This window comes from Leuresthes tenuis, unplaced genomic scaffold (assembly GCF_036924035.1).
Source record: "Leuresthes tenuis unplaced genomic scaffold, fLeuTen1.0.hap1 SCAF_16, whole genome shotgun sequence".
Classification (NCBI taxonomy): Eukaryota; Metazoa; Chordata; class Actinopteri; order Atheriniformes; family Atherinopsidae; genus Leuresthes; species Leuresthes tenuis.
Window position 1 is genome coordinate 14,253,057 of NW_027325370.1, and position 26,481 is coordinate 14,279,537.

The following is a 26,481-nucleotide window of genomic DNA, read 5'->3' on the forward strand; positions in this document are numbered from 1 at the left end:
GGGGGTTGTATGTGTGGAAGTTTGTGTCTTGTCATTAGTACTGTAAATGACAGAGAGCCAGAGAAAGTGCAGGGGGGTGGGGAGTAAGGCCTGGTGATGATAGTGGGAGTGGAGGGGGTTAGCTGGAGATTTGAGCCATACCAGAGCTTTACTGCACGGCCACAATAGCATGTGTGGTGATTGTGTTGAAGGCTTGGCGTCCAGAGCCTGAGCCTCCCCTCTGTGGACTGTTGTGTGTGGGGGCAGCAGCTTTCCCTCCTTCTTGTGGCCTGTTAGATGTCTTTGTTCCCCAGGCGAAGGCCAATTAAAAAAGAAATAAGGAAGAGGGAAAACATTACCACCGCACTGTTCATGAATGACCTCTGGCTATGACACTGCCCTTGTATTTTTTCACAAGTTTAATTTATTCATTGATTTTTTTTGTTTGTTTGTTTTATGTTCTGCTGGCAACTTCTACGGTCATGAGCGGACCTACAAAAACGGCAACTCTGTGGAATTTACATCCTTGCTAATTTTAGCAATGGGTTCCTGACCAGAAAACACATCCTCCAATTTCTGTCTATATTGGTCGTCCTGCGTCTTTCCGTTGCTGCTTCTCTCACCAGCACTGCATGGCTTTCGCAGATTATTCTCCGAACTCCAAGCCCCTTCATTTTCCTATTTTAATTTAATTCTCAACAAGAATATCTGATGTGTCCTAGTCTAAGATTACAAACCTGCCAAAGATCCTCTCCAGGTTTAATCCATGCAAAAACAAACTAAGCTGCTTCAACTAGGAGCTGCAAAGAACATGTTTAATAAGATAATGAGGAAGAAATAATGGGAAACACTACGTGCTGTTCATGATGTGCTGTTCAGAGCTGTTTGATGTCAGCGCAGACGACATGTGGGGAGTGGAGAGCAGTAATACAAGCTGCTGTTGACATAAGCCGTGTCTTTCTGCAGACTCTTTGTATATTTTGAAACGTCTGCCTAATTCACTCCACATTTCTCTTAGTCACACAGCTGATGTCACTCGACGCTTTGAATTCTCATAGATCTACCTCACAGACGTCTGTTCACATTGTGGTTTTAAAGAAGCTTTGGTCAGGAAATAATCACGGATGTGCGCTGTAATTATCTCGATTCATTGACCCAAAGGCTGAATTAAAAAAAAAGATCCTGAGAGCACCTTACAGCACTTTAAAGTAGAAAAATAGTGTACAAGAATCACTTCAGTGTACAAACCCATTTCCTGATCCACTGGGATGCTGTGTGACATGTAAAATTGATTAATTTGCAATAATTTACAAGTAATTTCTATATTGCACTGAAAATTGTACGAAGACAAAATTTTGAAACAGAGAAGGCAACTTCAGTGGTTTTGAAGGCAAGCTCTTTTCCCATTCTTGCTTTTTTTTAAGCTGCTCAACACTGTGGCTCCTCTTTTGTGGTATTGCATGTTTCATAATGCGACAAATATTTTCAGTGGGTGACAGATATGGACTGCAGACAAGTCAATTTAGAATCAAGGCTTTTTTAATGGTGGAACCATGATGTTTTAATATGTACAAAATGTAGTTTGGCTCCGTATTTCTGAAACAAACAAGGTCTTCCCTGAAAAAGAGGCCTCTTGCAAAGTCTTTAACGATATCATGTAATGTTGTCAAAACATATGCCCAAATGCTGATTTTACATTGATAGAGACTGTTCATAAGTTGTCTCTACAGATATCCACAGAACAGGGAGCCTCTTCACATTTGGGAGGCTCCTTTTATACCAGATCAGGTTCTGGATCCATTGCAAAATTACTGAAATTAGTTGTGAGATGTTTCACTCAGTGTTTTGTTTGCATGGTACAACTTTGCCACTCTTTTTTTGACTTGTGAACAAACTTCTTTTAAAATATATTGCTGATATCAAATTCAAAATGCAAATACATTTTCTAACATTTTTCAAAGCAGTAGCAACTCACTTTCTCAGTTTCAACATTTGTTATGTTGTCTCAGAGTGATTTGCAATGAAATGTTTAATTAAATTAATTCTAAATGAATTCTTTATGGTTTTAATTGTCCAACGTGACCACGTCCAACGTTTTTGGGAAATGGGAATGTAAATGGGAGTCTGTGTATGTTTGTGTTTTTTCTATTCTCTTTTTACCAGAGAGCACATTTTACAAAGTCATGTGTGAAAAGTGACCTGTGGATTCCTGAAGGGATGTTTTCAGGGCTGGATTAGAATTTGAACCTGAGATTGTTTTAACCTACTGGAGCCAGAAAAATCCACATTTGATTAAAGGAGAGAATATGTGAGGTCAGTGGACCATTCTAGAGGGTTGAGTAACAGCCATGGGTTTTAGGCTTATAGGCTGATGCACATACGATTAAAGATGTTCACTGCCGGTCAACATATATGCAGCTATCCGACTAGTATTGTGCTACTCTAGTGCACACAAGTGTACTCCATCCTATAATGGAAGAATAATTCCAAACAATTAAACACTGAGGCAATCAGTTAATCAACAGTCTGTGTAAATTGATATCAAATTCAAATAATTGTTAATTTCCAAGCAAAAAGGCTTTCTCAGCTATCAGAATTTGTCTCCACACTTACTTTTTTCATTTCTAGACGTAGGAGCATGGCCACTTTCTAGTTTGATTCAGGCAGGCAGTGTGCATGCTGCTAAAGGCAACTGCGCAACTCTTTGCCACTTGCCTAGATATAAACGCAAAAATATTCATCATTTCGAATGAGTAGGGAGCCTCATCCTCCAGCCCTGATGAGCTGTAAGCAAACAACTGTGATTTTCACCACGTGGAGATTTTCCGCTCATTTGACGGAGAGTCTCCTTCTGTCTAGTGAACAGGCAACTGCAGACAACGTCTGTGCCTAATTCTCCTATGGTCATGTGTGAAAATGGCTTAATAAATCTTTTAAAGCAGTGCTTACAGGATATTAGTGGTGAGCAGCTTAAGTTACTTCAGCAACAAGCTTCCAGACAGTTAGGTAGCTCTTTCTATCCAGATGGTTTCTTGAATCTCATTAAAGTGGCAAAAAGTTCACTTTTACCTTTTAACTACATGGGTGGTATGTCCTGTAAGCTCCATATGTGCCTCATATTATCTCTCATTAAGTGTTTTTTTTTTAACCAAGGAGGAGTCAAGCCCAAGAATTTAGTAAAACATTTTAAACGTCCTCTGCCTCCTCTTAACCTGACACACACACACACACACACACACACACGCACAAACAAAATGTAAAGCCCTGTGTCATTGTTTTATCTCTCTTCCCCAGCAGGATGTGGCTCTCTCTGTAGCTTTATGGCTCTTTTCTTCTGCAAAGCTATTCTTTGTCTCTGAGCTCCCCTCTCTTAATTTCCTCCTGTCTGCATATGTTTTGGAGGCCATTAATCGTCCCCTGCACAACATGCACCCCAGCAGATAATTACAGTCATTAAACCAATTAGGGAGCACATGGAGGGGAGGCCCTGAGGCCTCCCACTCCTGTTCTTTTCTAACAGGACAGCTGAGGTGGTCCGCTGAAACCCTGGCAAAGCCTTCAAAAAAGAAGGGAGTGAGTTACTTCAGCCCAGCTTTGGATTAATGCAATTTCCTGTTGGTGTAGCCTTGAGAGACCTTGCCAACTTAGCTGCAGGTCAAGTAACCAGAGCTGTTAGGCAGCAGAAATCCTCCTCATTTTCAGATCTTTTTTTTTTTTTTTCCGGGGCGTAGCCATTGAGGTTGGTGTCATCAAAATATGCTCTGCTCAAAGTCGAGAAGGATATTTTGGTACTTTTGCGTCGAAACAGAAAAAAAGAACTGAAGTGGCAGGAAAGGGAGGGAAAAGTGGTCAATCTGCAGACGGTGGTTTTCAACATGCTCAGTCTATCATGTGATTCTAGAGCTAATATTATGGTTTCACTGTGCCTGACACAGTGGGAGTTCTTGCAGAACGAGACCATAACACACTTGACATGCAACTGTGATAATTTCGTTATTCAGAAAAATGGAAGTGAGACTTCCAGTCACCGTCCACACGTGCAGTCAAGCTACAGAAAGTCTATCTCACCTCCTCAGAAAGTCATGTTGGAAGACAAACTGTCCTCTGTTGTCTCAGCGTGGTATTTGCCAGCATTCTTCATGTTGTGCTTGGCACATGTGTTCTGTGACCTCTGCAAAAGAAAGCAACAGTGAAAGCCAGCATGGAACAAGGAGTACCATACAAGTGTTCTCTGCTGACTTATGAATGACATGTAAAAGTGAAATGTAGATCTTGCAATGACTCCAGAATACACAAAAAAAGAACATATAAAATCCTTGAGGCTAACGATAAGATTGTGACGTATGGGCCAAATGGGGCCCGGCCTGCACTTTTTACCATATATCAATGTAGATTCTAGAAACTAAATCTGAAAAGAGACACGTGGAAAGCAGGAATTCAAGAGTCATAGCTCAGCAGGAACATGGGGAGGTATCTTGACTTACTCCATAACTGAAAAATGCCATAAACACCTCACAACTGACATGTTGTGACTAGTTTACCTGATCCACAGACATTAGACATGTGAAAATAACATGCAGATGTTTTAGAATTTGGTTGCTTTCCCGGTATTCAAACGAAGCAAGACTTTCTACCACCCTAGATACAGAAATGTAGTTACTGTGTTTGCTATGGAGACATGAGCCTACATGTTTGCTGTATTGGCACAGCGAAGATCCGCTGGACAGTGGGTCCGTTTGAATAGTCTTATTTGCTCAGGAAGTTTCCTAACTGAGGGAAATGACCTGGAAGCATCCGAGCATATCTCCTTTAGCCTCGGTCCATTCCTTTTGAAAAATGAGTAGATAACTCTGTCTCACGATCTTCTTTTTTGTATAAGCAACCATGATATTTAACAAATCATATCTTATCATGCTATGACATATTTGATATAGCTTCCATGAAATGATCACAGCATCACGGCTCAGTGTCAGTGCCTTGAACATGGTTTTCTTTGCTTAAGTTCTTAAGTTGAATATTCACACCATCTTTATTTACCCCTCGCTGTATTGTAACAAGGTCAAAGAAAAGTGCCTCAGTAGACACCCCTGGAGGTTATTATCTTGACGATTTGCCTGTTGTATTTACATCGACTACGACTCCTTAAATTTTCAATTGATTTTCTTTAAATTTGAAAATGTTAAGAGTTGTAACAGTGAGAAATAGATGAAAAATACTTCTCATTTACTGGAATTAAGCTGATATTTTTGTGGAAGTACACTACAGCACTACAGCAGAAGTTTTATGACCTTCCTCATCCTCTGCACTGGTTTTGATCAGTGAATACAACAGACCACATCCAGTACAAATTATTTAAAATGTATGTTCTAAATATTATTTTGTTTTTAGTTGCTTTGATTAGTGAATTACAGAAGTTAATTTTTCTTCACCAGACTCTATTAATAGAAAAAACATCTAGTGAGTTCTTCCATTTCATGTTGAGGCATGACTGTCTCTGGGCTCACAAATCTACGCCCACATATCCAACATGTAGTTGAGACTGTTCAAAAACAAAATTAATGAATCCATTCTGAATTTAATTCCTTGAAGTATACAGTATCATGCTCAAATCTTCCCTTCTATAACATAAATATTTAAACAATTTAAACAATGTGACAGTGTGAGAGGGGTCCCTCAGGGTCTTTTTTATATTATTTTTCAGAATTAGCTGCTGTCGGTTCGCTTCAAATGGTTTCCTTGTGTCATTTTTTTCGCACAATATGCAGCAGTTTTTAGCAAAAAACCTATTCAGCACCAAACAGCAGACAGACTCAGCAAGAGACTGAATCATAATGGAGCATTTAGGAAGTAAAGAGCCAGCAATTTCCCTTAGGATTTGGCAGAAACATAAAAAGAGCTGAATGAGGGTGACTATTGGCCTCACATTACCTGTGCACCCCGAGACATGACTCCACACAAATGATAGGATGATATTGCTCTGTAACTGCTGGATGTGTGAATCTATAAAAGATCCATTTGCTATCAAACTGCCTTAAAGGTGATTGAATTTGATAAACAGTCAGTTTGTATGTGCTGCTGTCTTGGCCAGGACACTCTACGAAAATACATTTTTAATCTCAATGAGGCTTTTCTTGGTTAAATGAATTTATAAGCCTTTTGTTTCCGTTGCTTCCAGTGTGGCTAAAACAAAGACAAGAGAAAATTGGATAATTTTATGGTGGCTCAGTTCCAAGATACCAAATAATCCATCACAGAGTGCAAGCAAGCTCAACAACGAGGATATTCACCTGAGTAGAATTCAGTGAGGTTACAGATACATGGAAAAATACAATAAACAAAACTTATTTTCTGTCTATATTTTAGAAATATATTTCTATATATAGATTTCTAAATAGATCTATATTTTTCTAAACATGTTTTCCATAAAATAACTGGCTGTTCAGTTTAAATTATTAATTTTTCCCAACTAGAGAAGAGTAATCAATCAATTATATTTAAATAAATGAATTAAAAGAATGAATGAAAATTAAATTTCAAGCAGTATATAAGTTTTTTTTTTTTAATGTGATCAGGTAACTGGTTTCATAAATGAATATACACTGAAATAAAATAAAAAATGTATGGTTATTTAAAATGTTTGCATTTGTCTTAATATTTCCAAGATTATTTTATTCATTTCTGTTTACAATAATTTTCTTAATTCATTTGGTTATCTTAACATATTCTTCTTTATATCTATGTATTATTGTACTCCTTTACAGATTTCTGCCTCCCTGATATCTGTTGTGATAAAGGTTTTTAATTTTGAAGGAAATCAGTTTGTTTCCTGTCCTATCAAGTTGCAGTCGTCGGGTCACATGATCTGAGGAACAAATCTCTCTTAAATACAGAAGAATCTCTCTTTAGTTATCTGGATGTTTCAGTTTTATTTTCTTACAGCTAATAAGATGTATCAGCTGATGTTAGGTTTCAAATTTAGGTGGTTAAATGCACCAGTTTTTGGCCAAACAAACTTATCCAAGAATCATCAGACCTGATTGATTGTACACATCCTGCAACTTCGGTGTAGCCAAATCCTGTCAAGTTGTCATCTAGAGCATTGTGTTTTCCTTAAGGCGACTGAAATTTCAAACATGAAATATGAAGCAGGAAGAACTATAAAAAGCATGGTCTGTCAGCTTGACCTTCTGAAAGATTTCAAGATTACACCTCCAAGGAAGTTGTTATCTATATATTCTTTCAGTGTGGGAAATTCCCACATTGACAGAGACAGCAATAAAAAGTTAAAGTTAAATTAAAGTTTCACAGAAGGAGTTGGATTATTACTTGTTTTATAATGAGAGAAGTAATGTAATCACTCTTGTTTTCCATTTTAACATCACATTGTAAAATAAAAACCACTGTTTCATAAATGTTGTGCAACATATCCGAATTATTCAGTTTTGAAAGGCAGCCAACTCTCTTTTTGCCTCAGGGGACCACAGAAATGACTGCTGCTGATTGGCTGCGGCCTACGGAGGAGCATCACAAACTTGTGTGTGGATGATAAACATTCCTCCTCCCACCCCTGTGGTCCTAAACTACAGGGCAAAAACCCACATTCTCATCTAATCAAACTCAAGATTCACTCTGTTTGATGTAGCTCTAAACAGAGTGGAGGTTCAGTCACACAAAAGGAGCAAAAGGAGGCAGCTTCTGAAAAGTGAACCCAGTGATAAGAGGGTTTACACGTTGGTCAGGACTGAGACATGTTGAGGCATTGCAAAGCGAGGATGAGATTTTCTAACAGCTTAAGAATGGACTTTTCTGCACAGTTAGGGAACTGACCCTGGGGAGACAAGTGAAGACTTTCTCTTACTGGACTGAATTATTGATAGGGCGCTTTCCAATGCTTTCCCCCTGTAATCTCATGCTTTAGCCATGTGGCATGTTTAATTCACCACAAAACATTTTCTAGGAGCTAATAAAAAGTCCTCTCAAGGAAAACACACGTGGAAGGGATAATTCAATGGTTTTAAAGACCTACTGCAGAAGTTAAACGACTGGGGAGTTAATGCACTATTGTCTTTTTACCACCAGAGGTCAGACTCCTCCTAAGCCTGGCCGTTCCTTTGTCATGAACAGTTTCATCATGAGTCTGAAAGAGGTTCACCATAGCACAGAGACTTAAGAATGTTGACGAGCAGCTTTAAAATTCTTTAGGGTAGTGACAATGTTCTTTAATTTCATGGTCCACAAACAATTTCAAGGGTGGCTGAGCATCTTTAAGATGTCCCTGAGAAGATAATATGTTCAATAAGAGGTTCCAGAGTCCCTTGAGGGTTTTCCAGGGTTAAGACTTCCTTGGGTTCAAGTACTGGGTTCTTCCTTTTGGCTTCTTTTCAAAAGTTTCCTTAGAAGAGCACAATGGCTCTCTGAGGGGGCCTGTTTTTTCTTGAAGGTATATTAAGGTTACTTTAGTGTATTTGTGCCTTGAGGAGGTTTCGGAAACACACAAGCGATTATCAGCAGTCCTTAATACAGGCTTTGGGTTTATTTGTTGTTTTCCAGAATGTCTTCAAAGGGTCCCAGTGGACTGCGGATTTCTTGAGAGATTTCCACAACTTCTTGATGAGGTTGTAGGGTTCATTGAATTTTCCGGGAACACAAATTACCTAAAAATTCAGAGCTATGTATGTCTGCCCAAAGGGGACCCATGAAGCCCAGGGGACCCCAAGAAAACCAAAAAAGCATTCCAGCGGTCTTTACTGTGGTTCCAGAGAATTTAGATTAATCCATGTAAGTTGACAAAAATCTCCTCAAGCAGGTTTCCACATCATAAAAAGAATTAATTATAGAGAGTTGAGACCATTGTAATTCATTGTACTGTAAACTGTATGATTACTCTACTGTAAGATCAGTTCTTTTCACTGTGATAAGAGTAGGGAATGCCTAAGTTAGGGCTTATAATGCTGCAGTTACCCTTACTTTTAGTATTTTCCAAGTCCTTTACTCACCATAACATTCTGTTAAAGTATTGTTTACGAGTAACATCATATTCTATCACATTGTATCACATGATTGCATTTACTACAAGACAAAACATTGGACTGAAACAAAATCTGATATTTATTCAATTGTTTGTAATGGTTCAGAAGTACATGAATGAAAAGTGATTTTTTTTTTAATGCATGACATTTCGTTCTTTGGTGAAGTGTGAATTATCTTCATTCACTGCAAAAAAGAAGAGGACTCTGGACTCAAATAAATACTTCATGCAGCTCTTTCTAACCGATTTCTTTGAATGTTGAGGTCAACGTCTGATGTCTTGCTAACTTTATCAGCACCGATCTTTTTTCTTTACGAAATGATGTCCCCCCCCCTCCCATCCATGGCCAATTATTATTGAAACAAGCTTTAAAAGCATGGAGCGACGTGGTTGCCATGGTAACATGATTTTCCCCCACCACAGAGGCAAGGGCAGTGTTGCTGCGGGTGATGTCAGTAAACCCAGTTAAACTACTGGGATTATACCAGAAGGAATCTGAGACAAATGGGGAAAAAGAGGAAAGAGTCAAGGAAGCCAAGGAAAGAATACCGATTGATTCATTTCAGGTGTGTGTGTGTGTTTGGTCCATATATGAGTCATGCTGTGTGGATTTGAATCTTACTTCAGTCACACGTCATCATATTATGGGGACTTATATTCTTATGGGGTAATTTCAGGCATTTGACTCTTTCTCGTTCTCTCTTTCTCTGACTGTGAATTGTTGCCATGATCACAGTCACAAGCTAAAATGTGTACTAATGTCTTGAGGAGAAACATTGATAGAGCAGATCGGTGCACTTGTTTTCACAATGACTTACCCACAGTTTTCCTGGTATAGCTCTGACATTGTCCTTTTTGTCTACCTCGCAGTCTCAGTTTAATCTGAAAGATTTGTCCTGAAGCTCAGTTTCCCATAATTGACATTTCTTAATAACATTTCAGATCCTGGAAGCACCTGATAACTTTTTTAATACTCTTCACCTGCTCTTTACACATAAAGTAGCTTCACTTTCAGGTCCTCAGTCAGCTGCTTAGCAGAACCCATTGTTGCTGAAATTGTCAACACAAGGGGTGAAGAGACAATGAATCTATCAACTTCATGATGACAGCTCCTGACCTGCATTACAAATCCGGACAAGTCAATTTAGGTTAACAAGTTAATGAAGGTTTGATCATTTGTATCCTGTCTGATAGGCTAAAATTCTCCATACGATTGTAAATATACATATACAACTAATATATATACATATATATGTATATATATATATGTATATATATACTGAAAAAAGTATATATCTGTATGTTACTTTGCAAAATGATGCAAAATGACACATCTTTTAATTTTTTTTACAGATCTCTGAATTAGGTATTTTTGAATTTCTTGTTCATTAAAGTCATTGTCACATTTTTGGAAGATGTGTGCAAAATAATTAATACATATTGTGATGCCTGTTTGATTGATTGCCAAATTACCTGCCAGGTGACATGAATGATCTAAGAATAACAGTCAGCCAAACAGGTTTGGAAGCACATGTGTGGCGCATAATCACTACCATGTTTGAATAGGAGGGAACAGCAGCTATGTGTTTATTGAAGAGGAAGAAGAGTAATAAGGGTGCATAATGTTGATAGTGGAGGGCAAAACAGAGGAAGAGGCACAGATTAATGTGAACAGGTGTTTCCAGTAGTCCTTTACCTACTGTTGAAACCAGAGTTTTAATTAGATAATACTATCTGTCTAATACACACCATGGTGATCCCCAGCATACAAACTTGCCCCCTGCTCCAATAGTGAGATGGAGAGGGAGAACGGAGTGGGAGGAGAATTGAAAATACAGAAGAGGAGGGCGTCTACTACCGTCAGCAAACAGGCATTCATGCTTTCTCCCCATTCCCCCCCCCACACACACTTCGTCAGTGTCACTCTCTCACCTCTCTTCTTCTGTACAGAGAAGTCAGCCAGTGCATCAGCCTTCAGCTCATCTGGCATACGTTCTTATTTCCCCCTTGCCTCAGTTTCTCACCTGTCTCTGTTCCTCTCAGCTAAGTGATACTTTTGCTTCAGCAGCCTCTTTTTTCTTCCTTTTCTTCTCTCGCTCCTCACCCTCCTCATCTTCAGTCCACCATGGTGAACAGATAACCGGCTGGCCGTGCTGAGACCATGGGTGCCTGCCTCTGCAAAGGTCACAAAGGTCAGTGTCTGAGTCCACCTGTTTGGGTTTCATGTCTGAGTATGTGTGCAAGGGTTGGCTCAACCTGTTGACAGCAGAAATAAAAGGTCAAGGAGCAAACTTTTGAGCGATAGCTGTTTGTGTTGAAAAATTATAAGTGCTTGACAGTTTTGTCTCGTAGTTGATTGCAGACATGGTTTACTAATAATCCTGAGGTGATGCACAGCAGAGATGGAGAGAAAAACCATCTCAGTGGCATTTTTGGCCCAACAGGCGTGTTTATGATGTGGTTCCAGCATGATGATAATAACCGTGAAATGGGAAAATTCTACCATGAAAACATCAATCTTTAAACTTATTTTCATCTACTCCCCTACAGCCATTCTCGAGTGCATCTGCAGAGATTGCTTTAGAATCAAGACTGTCGGATGGGAGGTTTATGATGGGGATTGTGCGGATCAGTGGAGGACAACAGTGGCATTAGGATGCGACAGCTTCATTTGACTCTCATCCTCAACTTGTCGTGACTGGCGTTAAGATGGGACTTGCTTTGCAATAGTCTCTCGAATTTGCTGTTTCAGTAAGAAATAAGTGTTTGATGCATCTCAGACTCTGTCAGTGCAGATTCCCTCAGCTGGATGCAGGGCCTCTTTTAGGAAGATCAAAAGTAATTTGTGTCGTCAAAACAAAAGATACAGTGACATCAAAAGTTGATTTGACGCGTACCAGTTTTCTGTTATATCTCCAAACAATGTTGTTATTCAGTCATTACTTGACATTCAACAACAGTAGTACAGCATCATCTGTTTTTTTTCAGCATGAGTTTGTGATGTAGAAAGAAAATATTTTGTGTCTGCATCATTCAGAAAGACCCCTTTAACAAGGTGGAGGGTATTGAGTGCAGTGCTTTAAAACTGCAGAGAGAGAAAGCAGCTGTGAGGCGCCAGACAAACAGATAAGAGAACAGCAGGACCATGTGTGTGTGTGCGTGTGTGTGTGAGTGAGAGAGAGAGAGAGAGAGAGAGTGAAAGTGGGATTTAGACCCACATGAATAGTGGCTTGGTGGAGGTATATGATGGGGTTTCTAGACCAACTTCATGGGGCCAGAGATCACATACAGCCTTGTGCACCAATTTGGTCCTATCTGTGTATGCATATAAGTGTGTGCTGTGGACCGTGACATAAGTAAATGGCTTAGGGGTTTCCATGGCGACAGCCACTTGTCTCGACGACACCTCCCCTGGGAAACCCCAAATGTGCATCTTTATTCTTATCCGTGTGTGTTTATGAGTGCGCGTGTGTGTTTCTGTTCATATGTATGTCTTCTGACCTTCTAATGATGTTAAATCTCCATTGCAATGGCTTGCGCTTCATTTCCTCTCGTCATTCATATAAGCCTCATCACCATCAATTATGGAGCAAATAGGCAAAGCGTGAACCCATGCAAAGCTAAATATGCAGACGAGCTTTGGTTAAATGACTCAAACGGGATTCTAAGCGTTGTCTCTCCCACCCTCTCATCCATTATATATGAGCCTCGCTTGACCCCTGGCCGCACATATATAAATCTAACACAGGTGTTTGTGTGTGATTCCCGACAGAGCTTCATCTTCCCCTGTCCTCGCTGCACCAAACTGAGGAAGGCCAGTCGTCTTCTGGCAAGGTATGCAGGAGCCCCCATGGTCACTTTGTAGGTTTTGGTCTTTTCCTATCATGTTGACCCAAAACTACAACACCTCTTGGCTTTTAGATTTTGACTTCACCTGAAAAATGACTTGATCCAACTCTCATTAAAAAAAATAGAAAGGTCCTTATAAAAGGAGGTGATTTGTAAATCATAATAAGAATAACTGATTTCAGTTTATGCCAAATCTGATACATAAATATTTGTTGACTATGTTATGGTTCGTGAGACAATGAGATATTCACCGTGCATCAGAGTGAAATTACGATTTACAAAACCGTACAAAACTGTATAATATTGTAAAGTGGCGTGCACATTAGCATGCTACAAAGTAGATCTGTTTGTGTGGTAAGGCATTTTACAGTTAGTATAGTCAGGTTTTATGTATCATAACATAATAAAAATATATTTGCGCCTTATTATTTGGTCTTAAAATAGTACATACAACCTCAGACGAACAACAACACATGACATATTGCACAATGTCATTTTTCAGCTAAAAAAAAAATAGACCCAAAATGCAAAAACAGTATGTGAAAAACTACAAAACTAACCACTACAACCGTACTGCATCCATAGGAAATAAAAGTGTAAATTAACTGGAATGCACTTCATATATAGATCACCAGCAAGTGTGAACACCTCTATAAAAGTAGAAGTTTAGTCAGTTTGCTGGTCTGGAGCATTCAGGTGTGTGTGTAGTGCATTGCCTAGAAAAGCATTTTAATACTTCTATATTACTGGTAAATTACATTTAAATCCAGAAATTCTTTTGGAATAGGCAGCTTCTTAAACTTGTTAAACTCCATCAAACAATGCCTCTCAACAGTCTTTATCTAGATACTGTTTGAACTCTGAACATAAATGGATTTAAAATAAAAGTTTTCTTTTAATGAGGAAATATCTTAGGTGGATGAAGTACCAAAATGAAAAGGGTGGCCACAAAAGCATCATGACTCCCTGCAGCAAGAGTAATGACAACCTAAGAGAAACCCCAGAGAGATTTCCTCCGTCTCAAGCTGACAGAGAATAGTTCATTTACATTCATGAGTAAAGTACCACCTGAATTAGCATAAGGAGTGAGACTGATTAGTTTTGAGTTTTCATCCCACCTTCGTTTTGAGGGGGAGGGGGGTGGAGGGTGCGCCATCACACTTGTGATCAAAATCGCAGTAAATGACCACCAGTCAGAGAGTAGTTCAAGCTGCGCCATTGTGACTCGGCACAAAGGAAATTTTCCAAATTATATTGGAACCATGCTCTGACCATTTTATTCACACTATATTGGAGACTCTCAGCCAAAGAGTATTAAACCATAGGAAATCCATTTGAAAAGTAGCTGCTGTTTTCATACTAACTGCACCTACTTGGGTGTAAACACAGAACACATTTAGAATATCTTCTGTTGTTTGCACCTCATTCAGACTGAGTGAGAAAAAGTGCCTAACTTTTGTCTGTTTTTGTCATTATCACCATGTTAGCTGAGAGGGAATAAAGCAGAAAATGTGTGGGTCGACTCATCACACATAGGATGCGATTGTTAGTGGAGGGTACATGTGAATGCTCTTGTGCTTGTATGGGTTTGTATTTACAGTGCTGCAGATCTCTGCAGAAACCTCATAACTGATGTTTGTCTAGAACTGACCAAAAGGTGAAGGAAACACACATGGAGCCAGGTATAAACTTCACACAGTGTACAGTTTATTTACAGGGTTTTCATGGACAAAACTGAGTGGTTAAGGCTCGGTTTGGCTGAAAATAAACTTAGGAAAATTGTCAAAAGACATGGTAACTTAATTAGCATCAGGAAGAAACTGAGGCCAGCACTGTGGATATAGGGTAACTTGCAATGAACACTTCTAAGGGCCACTTTTCTGGAATTATGGTACCCATGTATGGTCACATACCCTGGGTGGGAAAAAGACAGCTGGTTCAATGACTGCAGACTGTTTGAAAATACAGAAAACACTTTAAAAAATAGGAGGAGCTATTGTGCCATCAACTGTACAAACAGATTCAACAGGAAGACCAGATTTTCTGTTTTCAAGCTCCTTAAAAAGCAAAGAGACTAGAGCCAAATCGATTGCTGCAATTCATTGAGACAACTGGAGTCCAGGCTGGGAGACGTGGATTTACAGTGAGCATTACAATTAGAATTAGAAGTAGAAGTAGGAGTAAAAATCATTATTGTCGAATATTGTGACAAACCGAGAATTTTTTTTTTTAGGATTTCCCACTAATAGCTAGAGTAACTGCAATGTTTTTGTCAGTATCTGATGGAAAAACTTTTCAAAACCTCATTTTGGTCTGCATTGTGCTGTAGAGCTGTGTAGCCTTATTGAGCTAGACTTTGGAAACAGATAATAGACAGGTCAAGACAGATAACCTGAGTCCAGATTAATTTGTGCAAATGATTGTTTGAGCACAGTTTGCCCGCATTCTAACTCCTGTGCTCATCTATCTGTAAACAGATTTGTATCTTCTGATTTAATTGGCTTTATAGACCCCAGCACCACACAAAGGATGAAAAATGCACTGGGCTTGTTTAGCAGGAGCAGCATGTGGGATCAAAGATCCAATCTTTGTTAGGTGTGTTCTGTGGATCCTATGATTTCATCTTCTACATGTAACTAGCGGGCATGGCTTTGTCCCATGATCGTGGGGATTTCTATAGTTGGAGCAAAGAACATTCCTTCTGGAAAGACAATCAACATCAGTGACAAAATTTTTCTTGTGCATCATATTTTGCAGGATGGCCAGAATCCTTCAAATGGCAGCGTGGCAGATAAAACCGGCCGCTATGACATCGCTGAGCTAGCGACGTCCTCTCTGATAGGTGAGATGCACAAATACACAAAAACAAACATGTTTGGTTCATTTCGGAGAGGAGGGCAGCCTTCTTAAATGGTTTTCTCTGGAAACATAGCAGCAGTCCACACGCTGTCTCATGGACACTTGGAACTATTTAATTCTAGCACTTTTACTTTTAACAATGTATTTTTTTAGTGCTATATTAGTATATTTCTTAAGCAAAGCATCTAAATATATCCTCCTTTGCTGGTGGATAACATCTACACCCAAAAATGTGATATTCTTTTTTTGACCCAGAAGGCAACTTTCTGAATTAAAGTTAAACTCTATGAAAAATGGATACTATAAAGGCTTTTTTGATTTTATTAATGAAATAACTTAAGTGGAAAAAGATAATGAAGTGGTCAGAAGAACATCAACTCCAGCAACAAGAGATGCAACAAGAGGTGGTGACCTGGTAGAAACAAACGCAAAACAGCAAATGCTCTTTTTGCAGTCTGACTGTGAAATGTTCATTTACATTCATGAAGGAAGCGCTACCTGATTGTCAGGTGAATTAGGCATAAGGAGTGGGATTGATTAAGGGATTTTTAGGGGGAATGAAGGGTGTACTGTCCTGTCTGTCATCAAAATGACCACAAATGACCACCAATTAGAGGCAGAGTAGTGCGAGCTGTGCCATTGTCACTCTGTAGGAGTGTCACATTGGGACTGTACACCATGCTCTGATGTCTGACCATTTTATTTGCACTCTAATGAAGACCCTGATGACTTTGCTCTCAGCTCAAGAATACTAAACCAGGGGAAATCTATTTGAAAAGTAGCTCCTCTTTTCATACTGATTGAAGCTACTTGGATGTACACAAAAATTTAGAATGCCCTCTGTTCATGTCGTGTGGAGTTCACGGTGTGTTTCAATGTGAATCGAACATTTCAGGCTGGGAAAATTGTGTTTGTAACCATGAGAGGTTGGCGGTGTAATTTCCCCTGCTCCCTCTCTCTCGCACTCTCTCTCTTAGTTACATAAATATATTCCAACACACACACATTTCCTTCTTCCATTTTCTCCTCCACCTTCATGTCTGGCTTCCTGCTCTCCTTATGTTGGTGCCTCGTCCTCATTTTCCACATCCTGTGTCTGTCTGCGTCATCTTTAGAGCTTCTCTCACTCTGCAGGTTCATTACTTCACCTAAAGTGTTATGCCTTGCTGAACTGAAGGTTCCTTTATTAGGCTGAGAGCGTAATTATGATGAGCATGAAAACCACATAATTAAGTTAGACAAATCCAGGCATTCAGCACACCGCTGAGAGGCTGACACCTGCTCCATGAGTGACAAATTCAATCCAATGAAATTAAAAAAACATATTTTTAACATTTACTCAGACCAAATCAGATGTCATTCATCATTTAATTTGGCGAAGCATGGTCTACAGACTTGGAGCTGACAACACAACAGCTCAAATCAGATCACGCTGCACTAACTCAAGTACGAACACACAAATGTGATTCGATTTTATCATGCATGCATTGCTGCTTTTATTCGTCTTGTAAATGTCTGTTTTATAGATGCCTCAGGCTCAAGAGATTGTATTAACAGCAGGAATCTGAATCTGAAATGTTCATTAGGTTGAAAAAACGGTTATTAGTGATAAAAAAAGGTTTTATTTTTTATTGCCTAATCGGGGTTAACCTGCAAAGCTTGTCCAAGTGTGTTGTTACATGAATGCCATTTATGAGGTTATGTTGTGCCTTTTAATCTTACTCTCTTTATGTTGTATAGATTAATTTGCATGCAAAAGGTCAGTCTAATTATGAAATACAAACTTTTTTTAATTCTCTTTTTTTTACACAGATAGCAGAGCTCTTGAGAACTGACTGAAATGCTGCTTTTTAAGTCCAGCTTTTTCACAAGTTTCTTGTCTGGGTAACATAGTTAGGTAATTCATTTAGGCTAATACCTGTTCAATCCCTAGTTGCGCAAACCTCAAAGAAAGAATGATTCGTTGCCCTGCAGGCTTTCATCTTTGATTAATCAGAGCAAACCAGACTACTTAGAAACACTACTCATTGAAACTCAAAAGAAAAGGTGAACCTTCCCTCTGCAAAGTGGAGGAACAGGGCCAAGGGGATAAAGCTTTTAAATATGTTTTTTCTTGTAGACTTGAAAATCAAACTATTAGCCTGTCATTGAGCAGACTTTTGAAAAATTAAACCTTAAGGTCTTCAACAAACTTTCTATAAAGTCCCTTATGTTGTTGAATACATTTATGTGATAAAGTAAGAATATTTAATTGAGATGCTTGTCTAAATGTGTCAAAAAACAGCAAACAATCCATATTCTTAAAAAAAAGTGTTTGCCTTTCTCAAAAATGTACTCAACAAAAATATCAGGAGATGAAATGCTCCTCTGTGGAATAAAGAAAGGGCATCTTTGTAGAAATACTTTCATGTGACTTTTTTTTGTAAAATTTCAAAAGAAACAGAGGATGACAGGGAAAAGACTTCAATGGACTCGCAAGGAGCAAATGAAAACCAGGAGGATATAAACTGAGGGAGTTAACGAGTAACACGAGGTAGGTGGTGATAATCAGCTAACTGAATCCAGGTGTACAAGGGGCATGTTGAACAAACTGAGGAAATAAAACAAGAGTACAGGACTTGGAACAAAGATGAAACATAAGATAAAGCACCCAAAACAGAAAATTTGAAGTCACTAATCCAAAGGAAGACAACCAAAAACATAAGATTTACCCATAAATCATGACAAGCCTGGTCTTAAGCTGAATGTTCATTGACAAACTCTAGTTGCACTGTATTCAGACTTTTTCTGGCATTTCTCACATGCAGGCTCTCTAACTGTACATGTATGGACTTTGACACCAACAGCTGTACAAGCTGCCTGCAGATCTTTAGATGAAATTGAAGGTTTTGAGGACTTATTTTTGCGGTCTAATCTTTTGCTGGATTTGTTGGAGCAGCAAGAGCTTGAAAAACTCACAGCCATGTGAAATTTACATGACCGTAGATCATATTCCTCACTGTAGAAAGACAGGCTTAGAATAGACTGGAAAGCTTTTAAAGCTACCTGCTAAAGTAGGGATTTCAGATTTCATAAATCAAGGGAGTACTCTTTCCATGTAATTCAATTTATTTGAGTTTGACAAGGATTTTTTCTTTCCTTGTTCAAGTATAATGAAAAGACAAGAATTTCCAGACATTTACTTACATTATTATTTTTATGACAGTATCTTGCAGATCACTTCCAAACTCTATTAATTGAAAATCACAAGGGTTTCAAGTTTAAATTAAAAGTAGCTGGTTTGTTGTAGTAATCTGTCTTGTCTTCATAAGTTTGGTTTATCATTGCTTAAAACAAATACTGTGTTTGGCAAATCACATTACTTAGAATTGAACAGCTCTCCAGGGTTTTTTTTTTAATTGTATTGGTGGTAAATAACAAAGCCTCAGGTTTCATTACCTGCTTTGTTTGTGTGTCTGTGCTTACTCATGAGCCAACAGAGCAGGAAGTGATGGTCAACATAATGCAGTTTATCTATTTTTATGAGCTGCCCTAACTGTGAATGAAACTGATCACTGTATTGAACTTGGAACTCCTTGTGATTAACAAATGTCAAAATCCATTTCGTATAGCACTCAAGAAAGCTCAGATGATTGTGTTGACGAGCCTTTGAAATATGAGTCACGGAAATTCTTGTCTGAACAGAGATTGCACCACAGCCATTTGTCTGTTACGCAGTTTCTGAGAATTTTACTGTTGTGACAGTTTAATGTGTTTAGTTTGACTCATTACACGCATCTACCGAAGTTAGATCTGTCTTACTGTAACATCCACACTGATTTTTTTTTTTAAAGTGTGATAAAATCAGCATCTGTTTGCTTCGATTACTTGTTATAATGGATCAATTTCTGTTAAAAACCGTGACCTTAGCAATACTAGCCAGATGGTTTGATTACTTTGTGTTAAGCTGAACTTGAATAGCCTCTGTCTCAATGATACTGGGAGGACATCTGAAAGCACACACTGATATGTCACCGGTCTGCCACTATTTAGTCCGAACAAGCAAAAGCGCCATTTTCTTTGTGGCTTTATGTCATGATCTTTGTGTGGCTTGAGTTGGAGGAACCAGTCACAATAAATGCAAATGACTGCTGACTTTTTAGCTACGAAGCAAGCAATCACCAACAATGTTATTGTTAACATTAAACAATCTAACTTTGACTTCCCCCGTTGTGGCTGTTTTGGCTATGCTTAGCATTTTCTAAAAACATTTACAAAGCACACTTTTATATGTTTTAAGTTTTGTCCCATTGTCTTAATCACCATTCACTGTATTTTTCCTGTCAATCCTAATTCCAAATCTTTTCCAACATCGATTTAACTAAATTCTTTTTTATTGGCCTCACAATGATAAGAGATCCTTCAGCTCCAGCCCATCTTTTTGGTCCTACAAAAACCAGGATTTAAGCGTCCTTTATAAACTCGTTAAACATATAGTAATAAGTGTCTTTCAAAACCACATTTTTAAGAATATTTTTAGGCTCTGAATAATGTCTGCTTTTCTTTATCACAGGCAGATTCAGCTTGAATGAAGGTTAGCTTGTATGATGCAAAGGGAGGAGAGAATTCCTTTTCTTTGTGCCCAGTGCTCCACTCACTACAGATTAAATTTCGTTCTTTAGGTACACAGAAGCTAACTCGGACCAGAACATCAACATTTTTGTCCCTCTGTTATAACCACTATGGCAATTTCATAGCAAGGAAACTGGGATATAAATGGACTCATATAAGACATTATGAAATAAAAAATAAGCTGGAGAAAAATTGAGGTAAAAAAGCCGTAATTTGAGAAACGCCCCCTCACATTTGATGCAAGCTGAAATTGTATATCATCATCAAATGTTTGGCCTGAAGTTGTTTATGCTGAAATGTAATGATAGTCCAACAGCAACTCATGTAAACTACTCCCACCAGCACCGATTACAGCAGCCTCCTGACGAACGAGAATACTGTTTAACCAAACTATACCTACAAATTAACTAAGAAATTACAGCTGGCCTGCTGCTGTCCACATCACCAAGGGAGCATATTTAAAACACATCAGTACGAGTTGAACTATGTCAGCCAATCTTGATTTGATCTTTTTCACAATGCATTTTGGACAACGAGAGAAGGAGACGTGAAAGTGCTCAGAAGTTCAAACAGGTGAAATTAATGGGCTTTTTTAGATTTTGCCCAAAAAAACCCCCCAAAAAGTCTGAGACCTTTATTAACAAGGCTTTTCCAAATGCAATTACCAAAACAGTGATTGATGCTTGCACATGTTACAACTGATAAAACCTAAAATGTAGCAGTACAAATAGTTCACAGAGTTTATTTATTCATTTATTGGATGCAGGATTGTTCCAAACGCCTGAACGAGAAGCCAATCAGCTCACAGGTTGATGACAACATGCAACAAAAGAAGAAAATTAGATCACAATAAATAACATTTTCCAAAAACAGCAGCCGAGCACATGATCAAGCACAGAACATAGAAAAGGGATAAAGTTGTTTTCTTTATTTGGGTCCGAATAACCTCTGGCCTGCATATAAACAGTTTCTCTGCAATAATAATTTTACCGCTCCAAATCTCCTTTTTTGATGTCTTATAGGCCTTCAGCCATAAGCGTGTCCAGACTGCTGCTGTGCAAATTAAAGAAATATTTAGCTACAGGGTAATTCAGAGTTGTTTTTCTGAGTGCACACTTATTCTCCTGTGTAACCTGTGTAAATAGAAGCACAAGAACAAGATAATTGCTACACATGGTATTATAATTTAATAGCTTATCATACATTCTGTGGGTCTTAATGGTCGCTAAATGGTCTAAGTCTCATTATTTTTGTGCAACTGCCAAAGCTTTATCTGTTGTTACAGCAATGATCAATTAAGTATTTCTGTAATCACTGGAAAGGAGATAATACTAACCCGTCATGTGACAATAGGGTCACTTTTATTGAGATTACAGTTTGAATATATTCTCACTTCTTTGGAATTTGCAATAGAGTTATATTCTGTGACAAATTTATTCTGCTTTTGTCTTCTTGCAGCACCCGAACGTAGCACCAGTGTTCTTGGAAGCTGTTACTTATTTCATGTCTGTTTTCTCCCTTTTCCATGTTGTTATCAAGTGTTCGTGTTCTACACTTGTCTCCTGAGAGTTGATAAAGTTATTGCTCTGGTGTTTGCAATCGTCCTCCATCTACTAAATTTGGAACACCGTGTTGTGTTTGTGCTGCTCTTTGTGAGCTGTAGCCCAGCTCCTGCTTTAACATGCAAAACCAAAAGCTAAAACAGAACACAAGCTAACCATCTGAATAAATGTTATTTAATCTTTAAGGCTGCATTGGACTCTTTTTCTTTAAAACAAGCAAAAGAACAAGCTGTTTGCACATCAACAGCCAGGCAGAACATAACCTTCTGATGGAGTCAGCACTGTGTGAGTGCAGGGTGAGACAGCTGTGGGTATCAGTGTGCAATAAAACAGCACAAGCAGGAGTCAAATAAAAAATAAAATGACTGGGAGGTTTGTTTATCTTGGATTCACAGGACCCATGACTTCCTCAGACTGTAATATTCTCCTACATCTATTGGTTGTTTTCTCTGTTGTCTTGTCTGGCCTCCCCTCCTGGTTCTTTTCTCCTCTCTCCTATTGATTCTTACTTTTAACATTTTTTCCTTGGTCTTTTTTTGGACCTTTACCTTTTCAACCTTTCCGTGCTTTTATAACAGCTGAATTTTCTGCTCTGCAATATGACCAAGGCATGCTGTCAATTATACTTCCACTCCTCGTATCCTCAGACCTTTCTGCCCTCGTCCTCTGTGATTAAATGAAACAATGGCTTCTTTGTTGTTTCGCCCTGTGATTCGACAGGTTATGAATTAAACATTAATGTGGAGATACAGGAACACTGTGACTCTCAGATAGTGCTTGACAGTGGAGTCCACTTAGGGAGACCTCAGTGATGTGCAGCTGACTTGTGCCTTTACTTTCCCCTCAAAGATAGAAACATCAAGCTGCATTTTTTTAATCCTGCTGTCATAACTACAAACAATGGTTTGCTGGTTACAGTGCTGTGAAAACACTGAGTTATAAAACAATTACAATGGATGTTAAAAAGGCAATGATTTTTGAATCGTTACCTTTTCTCCTGTTTCTCCTGTTAACTTTGAAGAGACAAAGAAGTCTCTTCAAAGTTAACAGGAGAAATCTTGCCTCTTTACTTAATGTCCTCATCAAATTGTCCCCCTTTTTCTTCTTTTTTCACTTGTACAGCCCTTCTTTTCTGCCTGCCTGCCCTTCATCCTGTCTGTTTAATGAAGATGTATCCCTTCTTCTCCTCCTTCCTTTGTTCAGGTCTGGTGGCCACAATAAAGGACCATATCACCAAGCCGACGGCAATGGCCCAGGGGAGAGTTGCCCACCTGATAGAGTGGAAGGGTTGGGGGGGTTGTGGTGAGGGTGGGGGAGGTGGGGCAGGTTGGAGCGGAGCCTGGGGTAAAGGAGGCGGTGGCTGGGGGGGCATAGAGGCTGAGCTGCAGAAGGATGAACAGTTCTACTCCCAAATGACGGACGAGATCAAGGAAGCTCGCTTTGCTGCAGGTGAGACAATTTAATTCAAGAAAAACAAGATGTGATCAGCAGAGAGGAGGTGATGCTGTGATCCTCTGACACTGTTTTTGTTTGATTATCTTGAGCTACTAAAATCAATAGCCCTAAGGGCTTCCGATGACAGTGACTCAAACCTAGAGCACTTATTGAATTTGCTGAAATTTGTGACGCTGGCAGACCTTTTGAGAAGCACCAGCTTCTGAAAAAAGCAGCATAAATTGTGTTTGTTCATCTTTGTTTCTCAGGCGTAGCAGAGCAGTTTGCCCTGGCTGAGGCAGCCATGAATATATGGACCAGCGACAACTTAGAGCTGCCATCTACCAGCTTACAAGGTTGGAGCTTAGAGTCTTGAAATTCCATTATATTTCACACTCCTTGCAAACTCCACTGAATACACTTGAAAAAGAAGATTAAAACAACAATATAGGCGTCTTCTGTAATAGTTTGTGTCTGGCTTTGGCTGATTATAATCTCAAAGTCATTATTTGAAGTATTTTCTTTGTTGATAATAGTTTTTCTTTTGGCCAAACGGGACCTAACATAAAAAGAGTAAAGATAAAAAAATCAATTTATTTTTTTTTAAATGTAGCTGCTTTTACAACTTCAACAATATTGATAGAAATAATCCATCTGACTCTGGTTATTTCCCAGTTTATATTCTATATCTCAGAAATGGACTTTCTGACTCATCCTTAGAGATGAATGCTAGTGTGGTACTTTGTACCCTACAGCAACATGTTAACACGTTGTTATTCTGGTCAATATATCTGATTTTCCAAATACGAAATAGGTGGGTTTTTTTTAAAAGTGGGACATGCATATCTTGTATATCCACATGACCATCTCTGCCTTTCATGCAGCTATAATTCATGTATGAAATGTATGCACTACGCAGTGCACTGCGTGAAACTGAAGATGCTATGTGAGAAAAAGAAGCTGAGTTTGACATCCTTATATGACTGCTGCAGAAAATAACTCTCCTCAACCCAATTATGACATGCATTCTCCTTGTTTTTTTGGTGTTAAAGATCACAGAACAGCAGTCTTTCTATTTTCTATTGTTTTTTGTGATAATATGACATTAAAGGGACCCAACAGATTTTCTAAATTTCTCTCTTTACGCACTCATTTCTTAGAAAGGCACAACTTATATCTTTATCGTCATGAGTTACCATACTTCACTTCAGCTGATAAAATGTTTGTATTGAAATGGATTAAAATATTCAGTTTTATATTTTGTATTATGGATCAACATCTCAACTTTCCACTTGCGAATAATCTTTCTGATTGTAGAATGATGGACTAAATTGTTCGAGGATGGTGTTATAACCCTTGCCATGTTGATGGGCAGGAAAAAAAGTTTCTCGAAGATTATTACTGATATCTTTTCTCCTTGGCATTGTGTTAAGATGCAATAATGCTGCAGACCAACAAACTGCCAAAACTTCGGCTTTCATTGAGCCGCTCGCTTGCTGATGGACAGCTAATTAGGTGCATTTGATTAGCAGCACCTGGCTGCTCCTTACCCTCTAAGTTCTTATGAAAGCAGCAAAGATGGAATTTTATGACTCCATGTAACATGTCATGTGCTGTTGTTCATCTGTTTATCTAATTGTACAACATGGAAGGGCAAGATGATTTTTTGTTATGTTCTGATATTTAAAAACTCAAAAGAATTGTGAGATGGTGAACTTTCTCTAGAATAATGCACAGTATTCATACAAAAAATAGAAAAGACTAAAACTTGGGAGAAGTCATGGTTGCACACAGCACTCACATATCTTATTACTCTTCTTTTAAAAACAAAACAAAACATGGTCCTGCTTCCATTAACACTTTTTACTGAATGTATTACTGGATCACGTTTTCCCATGTTCATGTATATGCTGTCATTTAATTCCAAGCTGTGAGGTGAAATTTAGAGGATATCATAAAAATAGATCTTCAGTTTGTATTTATTCTTATACTTTCAATTCACTCTACTGTTTTATCCAAGATAACAGCTGCATGTTGTGCAGCAGCTGGTTCAGAGCAGTGGAACCTTACTTACTTAAAATGTGTGCATCTCTTGTATTGCATCAATCTGAGAAAACCAGCTGTCACGGTTTATAATACTGAAGCTGTGATTCATCCACAGCAGTGCAGAGCCACTTCTTGTCTCAGTTCCTGCTTGATGGCGGAAGTGTCGGTGTTCCACAACATCTGTACAGCATTCACAACCAGACTTATGGCAACAACAGTGCCGTCAGCTTGGTCCATCCACCACCAGTCAACTCAATTTCCCCGACATCTCATCCTCAGCAGGATGATGATCATCCCCTTGAGGACAGAAACACGGTGACTCCAGAAGCTGCAGTCCGACACGTGGACAGCAGCTCGCTGTCTGAGGACGATGTTTTTTACAACTAGGCTGGGAAAATAACAACCAGCGATCTTGATGGAATTCTATTAAATAAGACTCTGTGAGAGGACTTGAATCTCAACCACCAGCAGCGAAACATGAAGCTAAAACATAAATGCAGATATTTGTGAGACATTTCAAGAAGAATTAATCTAAAATGCTTTTTCTGGAAATGTTTAAAAGAAATCTGGCTTTGAGATTCAAAATCTCCAAATAGCATTTTTTCTTTGGTTTAGGCATATACTTTTGTAAATGTAAATAGTTTAACTGTAACATTTAATTTTTTCTTAGATGTACTTCAAACACTGAACTGAGCTGTGAAGAGTTGAATGATGCAGGTGTAAATATCTTGTTATAAAACATGTTTTTTTTTATTTTTGTGCTGTCTTGTGTTTTGGATCTCCTTTTCTCCCACGCTGATAGACTCAGGATATGGATATGGTTTAGCAATGATAACATGAGGGAACTGAAAATGAGTATCATTTTAGATTTCAACTAAATCTAAGGAGAAGGTAAAAAAATTGTACATCCAGTCTTCTATCTGAGTCTGAGCTGTGATTAGCTGCAGTTCACACCTTTTTGTCTGAGAACCACAGGTGCAGGGTAGTAAAAAGTGTCTGAAATACAGACAGGGAGAGGTGCCCTGCTTGCATGTAGTTGTGTGCATTTCTGTATGTACAAGAGGTTTACACAAAGTGATATTGCATTGTGTGTTGTGGCTAACAACCCTTTTG

The 26,481-nt window shown here is 38.6% G+C and overlaps 1 protein-coding gene across 2 annotated transcripts; it reads left to right on the forward strand.

Moving 5' to 3' along the window:
* Positions 1 to 9,442: 9,442 nt before the first annotated feature.
* fam131c (family with sequence similarity 131 member C) lies at positions 9,443 to 26,082 on the forward strand. Of its 2 annotated transcripts, XM_072367405.1 has the most exons (7): positions 9,443 to 9,573; positions 11,127 to 11,199; positions 12,780 to 12,841; positions 15,614 to 15,698; positions 23,092 to 23,337; positions 23,592 to 23,678; positions 25,484 to 26,082. In XM_072367405.1, the coding sequence occupies exons 2-7, from the start codon at positions 11,169 to 11,171 to the stop codon at positions 25,753 to 25,755; spliced, it is 783 nt and encodes a 260-aa protein (XP_072223506.1). In that variant the 5' UTR covers positions 9,443 to 9,573; positions 11,127 to 11,168; the 3' UTR covers positions 25,756 to 26,082. The 2 variants fall into 2 exon arrangements, with proteins under 2 accessions (XP_072223506.1, XP_072223505.1); XM_072367404.1 differs by lacking the exon at positions 9,443 to 9,573 and having other exon boundaries at positions 10,973 to 11,199.
* Positions 26,083 to 26,481: the final 399 nt, after the last annotated feature.